The following is a 7,870-nucleotide window of genomic DNA, read 5'->3' on the forward strand; positions in this document are numbered from 1 at the left end:
TCATTTATCAACCATCTTATTATCTGACACAGTGCACATTTGTAACAATAGTAAAAAAATATATATCTACTATTCAAATATTTTGCACATTAATGACATATCTTTGGCAATAACAAATGCTGAGATGCAAGCTCAGAGTAATGTTGGCTGTGATGGTTAAGGTTATGTGTCACCTTAGCTGAGCCTTAGTCTCAGTGATTTGGCAGTTATGTAGGGCTGTAATTTGACAATTATGTATTGATACAGTCATCTTTCATTTTTACATAATGCCAATTTTCACATAGTGACCTGGTCTTTGGAACCTAACCTTGTCACTAAGTGAGGTGTATTGATTTTTTAATGTGTTGCCTTAAAAAAAAAAGGTAACCTGTAGCAGTTTGGAAATCACAATACATTGTTGTACTTAATTCTTTCCTGGAAATATTGCAGACTTAATTGCTCATTTAAACATTTATCTTGAAATTTTGGCCTATGAGCTAGATGACAGAATGTTTAAAAATCAGCATAAATTCTCTGTTACCACATATAGCTAAGGTTTCCAGAAATAAAACAACTGTGACATTACCATAATTTAACCATTTGTATTTTTGTTATTCAGTTTTCAGGTCCCACATGTCAAATGATAGTTGAAATACTGTATTCTTTCTATGTAAAAAGATGTAGAACTGAAATTATAAACGAGGCTTTATTTTTAGAAAACTTTCTATTTAACATTTTCAGAGATTGGTAATTTTCATCGAGCAGACCTTTAAACTTCTTAGTTTAAATTTGCACTTTGGCATTAGTATTTTTAGATTTTACAATTGTAAAATTCATTTATTTGTATTTTTGTCAGGTTGAATTATTGGAAATGGAAAAATCACAAATTCGTTTACAATGTGAAGAACTCAAAACTGAAATTGAACAATTAAAATCTACAAATCAACAGATAGGAACAGTTTCAACTTCAAGTAACATTGAGGAGTCTATAAATTATGCTGATGGAGAAAGGTAATATTGAGGATTTTTGCTGGGTGTTCAGTTTTGGTTAGTATAAATTCTGCTAGTATGGAGGAAATTGATTGCCTGCTATAATCCTTCATTAAAATAGAGAAAGGTACAAAAGAAATATTACATCATAATCTTCACCTTCAAGGAGCTAATAACAGTTTTGGTTCAATTTAAGCTTAATAGGAATATAGAAGAAATAAAGCACTTGATATTGACCAGAGTGGCTTTTTAGGAAGAGTGATAATTAAGCTGGATCTTAAAGAATGAGTTGATTTTTGCCAAGGCTAGAAGATGAGCAGCTACAACATGAAACTTATATTTTCAACTTGATTTGCATTTCTTTTACTTTTGTACTTGTTACCATTTCTGTTGTTGTGTTGTTCTTTTCAGTACATATTTTTATCATCTCTGTATAGAACCTTGAATAGTGTAAAGGTTAAACACTCAACTGCTAACCCATAGTTGGCTATTGGAACACACCCAGAGGTTCTGTGGGTGAAAGACCTGGTGATCTGCTCCTGTAAAGAAGGCAGTACTGCTCTGTTGCAGAATTCGCACACAACAGCATCTTTTTAACACAGTGGTGATATAGTTGTTGTTGTTAAGTGCTTTCTAGTAAGCTCTGATTCATAGCAACTTTGTATAGTGTTTCTGAGGAGCAGCCAACATTGCACTCAAATTGACCCTGTGGTTCAGTGCATTTTCCTGCAGCGCCACAAGGACTTACCATTAAGTTACCTTTTTTTTTTTTAATGTGCTGTGACGTGTGCATTAGCTATGTTAGTTTATCCCCAACACCCTTGTGTGAAAAGAATTGTTATTTTTTATAGATGAGGCTTACAGAAAAGTAAATTGTCCCATGGTCACCTGTTTGGGTCTCTGACTCCAGGAACCAGCATGTCTGGTATTGTTTCTTAATATGTACAAAGCAGTTGTTAAATGCCATAGAGTTGGTTCTGACTTATATAACGACCCTGTATGGGGTTTCTGAGGAGCAGCTGGTGGGTTTGAACTGCTGACCTTGCTGTTAGCAGTCCAATGCTCATTCTATATAGCACCATACCAGGAATTATTATATTTCCTTTTTTCTTTTTTGCACAGTTTAAGACTTACAGAAAAGTTGAGGCTTATTTCTCATCTCATCAGTTACTTATTTTTAGTATTTAAAAAATACTCCCGTAAGGATTTACACCCTCGGAAACCCTGTACAGGGTCGCTATGGGTCGGAACCGACTCGACGGCACTTAACAACAACAACAAATGTGTATTTAAAAATGAAGTGAATGAAGGAAGGGTTTCTTGGGTTAAAGAAGAGCATTTTTTAAAACAAAAAGTATAGTGGTATATATAGTTAGAGCCTTAAGAGAACTTAAGACATACAACTTTACTCAGCTGGCAGTTTTGTCTTCATGGTTTACTATTCTTGTTTCAAGGAGTCTGGTTAGGCTCTCAGCTGCTAACTGAAAGATGGATGGTTTAAACCCACCAACTGCTCCGAGAAAGAAAGTCACTGGAGAATCTGTTCTCTGAAAGATTAAACCCACTGCTGTTGAGTCAGTTCTGACTCACAGCAACCCTGTAGGAAAGAATAGAACTGCCCGGTAGAGTTTCCAAGGCCATAAATCTTTACAGATGCAAACTATCACCTCTTTTTCTCATGGGGTGACTGGCGAGTTGAAACCTCAGACCTTTCAGTTATCACCTGAACGTTTAACCACTGTGCCACCAGAGCTCCCTCCCATAAAGATTACAGTCTAGCAAATGACGGCGCTGTTTGAGAGTCACTATGAGTCAGAATCAACTTGACAGCACACAACAACGTCCTCATTCACTACTTGCCTTTCTTAATCTTGTATAAATCACAGAATTAACCAGTTGCCATTGACCCAATGGTTATTAAATGATTACCATTGATTTCACCTGACACATGGTTGTCAGGAAATACTAATTACTGTTTTAACAAGATAGCAGTAATGAATGATTTTGGTGGTAGTGGTGCTGGTGGTGGTGGTGGTGGTGTGCCTTAGAGTCGGTCCTGACTCATAACGACCCTAAATAGGGTTCCCGAGGCTGTAAATCTTTACAGGAGCAGAAAGCCTTATTTTTCTCCCACAGAGCAGCTGGTAGCTTTGAACTGCTGACCTTGAGGTTAGCAGCTCAATTCTTAACTACTATGGTACCAGAGCTCCTTAATAAATGATCTTAGTAAGATCTTAAACAGGCTTGGGGTTTTTTTGTTTTTGATTTGTGGTTGTTAAGTGCCGTTGAGTCGGTTCCGACCCATAGCGACCCTGTTCAGGGTTTCCGAGGGTGTAAATCTTTATGGGAGTAGAAAGCCTCATCTTTCTCCCGCGGAGCGGCTGGTAGTTTCGAACTGCTGACCTTAAGGTTCGCAGCCTGATTCATAACCACTACGCTACCTGTTTTTGATAGTGGGGAAAATATCAGCAGGTGGGAGGTAATAGTAAGGTGAGCTGAAAATATTACTGCATTGTCATTAAGGTGCCAAAATTGTATAACTCTACTTGCTAATATATGACTTGAGACCTAAAAATAGCATTGCTGAGAAATATATCTCTCACCACTGTAAGATAAGCGCTGGACTGGTGGGTTTGAACTGCAAGGTCAGCAGTTCAAACCCACCAGCTGCTCTTCAGGAACCCTGTATCGAGTTGCTATGAATTGAAACAGACTTGATGGCTCTTAATAACAATAATCCTCACTTAAAATATTATTACTTTGTCTTTCAGCTTGTGTTTTAAAAAGATGGAATATATAGCACTCCATGGAGGAATAGAAAGCATGGGTAAAAAATAGTCTTGACCAGGATTTCTAAAAATGGGACCAAAGCATCTGTGATGCCTGTAGAAATGCAGATTCTTGGGCCCCACTGCAATTTATTGAATTAGAAACATTTAAATAAGTTTCCAGATAATTCTTGTGCGCACTTTGAGTACTTGATGACCTTTTAGTCTAGTGATAGCCCGTAGCCACATATGGCTATTGATTGGCTGGTGTGGTGCTGTGGGATAAGCACAAGGTTGGCAGTTCAAACTGACAAGCTGCTCCTTGCAAACCCTAAACAGGGTTGCTATGAGTCGGAACTGACTCAGCGACACTAAGTGTAAAATAAGAAGTCCTGGTGTGGCATTATGGGGTAATGCACTGGACCGTAAGGTCAGTTTGAACCACAAGATTGGAGATTCAAATTCACCAGCCACTCCTTGGAAACGCAGTGCAAGGTTGCTATGAGTCAGAACCAACTGGAAGGCACTTAACAACAATTAGTATAAAATACTAATTGTATTTCAAAGCCCTAGAATGAATAAAATAATATCAAGTTTTATTTTGACTACATGAAATGATAATAATTTTGGCTATGCTGGGTTAAATAAAACATACTATTAAATTAACCTGTTTCCTTATTTTTAAAAAACTTATGTGGTGCTATAGTATCAACATTGAACTGCTAACCACAAGGTTGCTATGAGTTTGAACCAACTTGATGGCACTTAACAACTGTATTGTAGCTATTACAATATTATTTCTCTTGAACTGTCTAGAATAGACAGTAAGCATTTGAGTCAATGAACTGGAAGTAGAAGCCAAAGACTTAAAGGGCTGTCAAAGGCTTAAGGGAAAAAATAGGCAGAATGTTTAACTAGTAATTTGCCTGCTTTTAATGTAGATAAAAGATGTTGTTTACAACAGGGAGATAACCTTGGTAGAGGGCTTGGCATAGTTACTAATTTTTGGAAAGCTGAGTAGAAAAGAATTTGAACTATGGGTACCTGGTGAATATGAGCGGGGAAACCTAGGGAAGGGGGGGTGGGGGAGGGAGCATGGTGTGGAGATGATGTGAAACTTGATCGAAGGTACAATTCAATCTTGTTATGGAATCTTACAAAACTAACTTGATTAAAATCACATTTGTGTTTTATAAACCCAAGGTTTATAAAAAGTCTTGTTAAATTTTATTTAGTTCAAAGTTTGTGAGCTGTTTACTCAGAACTTTTTATCCCCTTATACTAGTATGCATAATAATATAAGAGAGATCATGTTTTAGGAAACAGTTCAATGTGTTTCCTCAAAAGAAAGCTGAAGTGCAAAGAGATACATTGTTATTCTTTAGACTAATGTTTTTTCTAGTTTACCACTATTATTTTTCAGGTCATAATGGTATCTAAAATTGCAAGCAACATCATCTAGTTTAAATATTTTACTAGTAGAAGTTTCCTTCAGTCTGCAAATTGCAAATGTATTGGTGGGAACCAAACAGCCATTAGTGTTAAGTTTCATGTAAATATTAAACTGTATTGTAATAGTCTTCTAAAACTTTAATGTTTGTATTGCAGCCTCAAACTTCGATCTCTTCGTGTTAATGTGGGACAGCTGCTGGCCATGATTGTGCCTGATCTAGATCTTCAGCAAGTAAATTACGATGTTGATGTAGTTGACGAGATTTTAGGACAAGTTGTTGAACAAATGAGTGAGATCAGTAGTACTTAACATATATTTGAGTTGCGACAATAAAAATATTTGCTCAGTACTTTTGGTTGTACAGCTTTGAAAATGTGAACAATTTTGTTTTATGGTAGATAACAGACAGAAGAACCATAATCTTTGCATTATGCAGCTAAAGTGTATTCTATGCATTCAAATGTGGTCACAAATACTGTGGACACATTATCCTACCTTTTCAAATAACTTGAGAATTGTTGGTATTGGATGAGTATTAACTCAAGATTCTGTTTTGAAATGTAAATATTTGTAATTAAGTCTGCACATATTTTTTTATTACCCACAAGGACGTCAGTGTTTTTCACCAAGAGTTTTTCAGGTTGCCCTTAACATTTGTGCAGTCTTTTCTGGTTTCCTAAAGTGTATTTTTCTCTGAATTGAGAGCTGTGCCATAATACAAATGGAAATGGTTACCTTTGGTTTTCCTAAAAAAGTATAAAGTAGGATTTTAAAAAGCAATGGCACTCTGAGACTACTTAGATGTAAGTGAATTGAGCGTCGATGTTTATTTTCTATAAATTCCTGCCTCCTAAAATATTTTGTTCATGAAATTAAGGAAGCAGAAACTGACTCCCAATATGCCAGCATTTCCTTGTGCTGAGATTGCCAATCATGATTAAATGCAAAGTGTTTTTATAGAACCAAGACATGATCTTAGTATAAAATAAAAGTATTCCCAAGTATTAAATGTATCCTCAAGTTTACTTTTAAACCCATTTTAGCTGCTTGGGGGTAAGTATAGAGTGGGCACAATAATTAAAAAATATTTCTTCTTGTGGAATTTCCTGTACAGCCTTTTGTTGGACTCCTATAGGTTAATGTGAGTTGAGGAAGACAATCTTTCTCAAACAGTACTATAAATAAACCTTTTTATTATATTGCAAATACAAGTGTTTTTTTCCTGGAGTTAATGCAACAAACTGCCAGAGGATGATAGTATTACATGACATTAAAAAAAAAAAATTGTGCTTAATTGATCCCATGTTTTGTGCAATTTGAAAGAGATGGCTTTTTATTAAGTATAACCATGTATATATAATTAAAAATAATATTTTCCACAATGAAACTGTGCATTATTTTTTTCAAAGTTTTATCATTGTTATTTATTTTACTTTTGTTTCTGAATATTCAGTACTTGTTGATTTCCTATGTATGGTTAGTTATATGTCTGTTACATACAATATTAAATTTTTACTGTATATCCTCAAAGAGCAAATAAATTAAAATTGTTTTTTATTTGCTTGATAAAATAATCGAAAGTGTATTTTTTGTATGAAGCTGGTTTTCTGTCACAATTATATCTGCTTGAATTTTAGAATATCTTGTAATAAAAAATATATGATGTTTAAATTATCCAGATACTACTCCAAGGAATTCTATATGTTAACTCCAAACTATATCATAAAATTGAAACTGTGTCCTTTAGACCCTAATTTGAGCTCCTCTTTGTATATTATTAATATTTGAAGACTAAGACTAAGATGGCTGAGTCCCATCTTTCAGCAGAGAGAGTGAGTGAGTGCATGTACATGTGTGTAATTTTATTCTGTATGTAAGAAGAAACTTTGTATGTAAGGCGTATCTCAGATGTGTGGAAGTTTTTCTGTTTCTCTTTTGGTCAGCTTGTATATTATTGCAAAAAAATATATATTTTATATGGCTGTTACCTGACTTAGTGGAGAAATTAATCATAGGACTAGAAAGAAAACTTATTTGCTAAATTGATTCTTTAAAAATATTTGCATCATTTTAACCCTTAAAGAAAACATTGTCAAGGAATAAGACTTTGAAATAAATTTAACAGAACGGCATTGACTCTGATGACACGTGCAATATGTAGATGCACATATTCTTTTTCTGTTATGTTGATTTTTTTAAAAGTCTAGTACAGGAGAGCAGTGTTCCTTAAACAAGAATTTATTACTTAAAGATGAAAGAAAAAGTGATACAGTAAACCAAAGTAGTTCATAATTCCTACAAATAGAATCAGACGTCTTCAGCTAAGACTATAAAATCTTAGTGAATACCAAATGACTAAATAAAGCAGAAACAAATTGTCTTTTCACGTTCTTGAAATGTCCTTTCACCAAAAAAGTATTTAATTTTTATGAAATCCAATTAATTTTTGCTTTTGTTGCTCAAGCTTTGGGTGTTATATTTTGAGTCATAGAGAAATACAAGAGCTTAAAGATTTATTCCTGTGTTTCCTTCTATAATTTTTATGGTTTAAGCTCACATGTATGCCTTTGATCCAATTTGATTTAAGTTTTGTATGTGGTGTGCAGTAGGGTCCAACCTCATTATTCTAAATTGGAAATCCAGATGTTTGAGCACTATTGGTTGAAACTTCTACCCTTTC

The 7,870-nt window shown here is 34.7% G+C and overlaps 1 protein-coding gene across 1 annotated transcript in view; it reads left to right on the forward strand.

Moving 5' to 3' along the window:
• The window catches only part of MORC3 (MORC family CW-type zinc finger 3), a 50,166-nt gene extending 44,667 nt beyond the window's left edge, over positions 1–5,499 (forward strand). The window contains exons 16-17 of the mRNA XM_006862565.1: positions 836–990; positions 5,346–5,499. Of these exons, the coding sequence (XP_006862627.1) occupies positions 836–990; positions 5,346–5,499 (309 nt within the window). The remainder of the gene's footprint in view (positions 1–835; positions 991–5,345) is intronic.
• The last annotated feature ends 2,371 nt before the right edge of the window (positions 5,500–7,870 follow it).

Source organism: Chrysochloris asiatica, unplaced genomic scaffold (genome assembly GCF_000296735.1).
Source record: "Chrysochloris asiatica unplaced genomic scaffold, ChrAsi1.0 scaffold00049, whole genome shotgun sequence".
Taxonomy (NCBI): Eukaryota; Metazoa; Chordata; class Mammalia; order Afrosoricida; family Chrysochloridae; genus Chrysochloris; species Chrysochloris asiatica.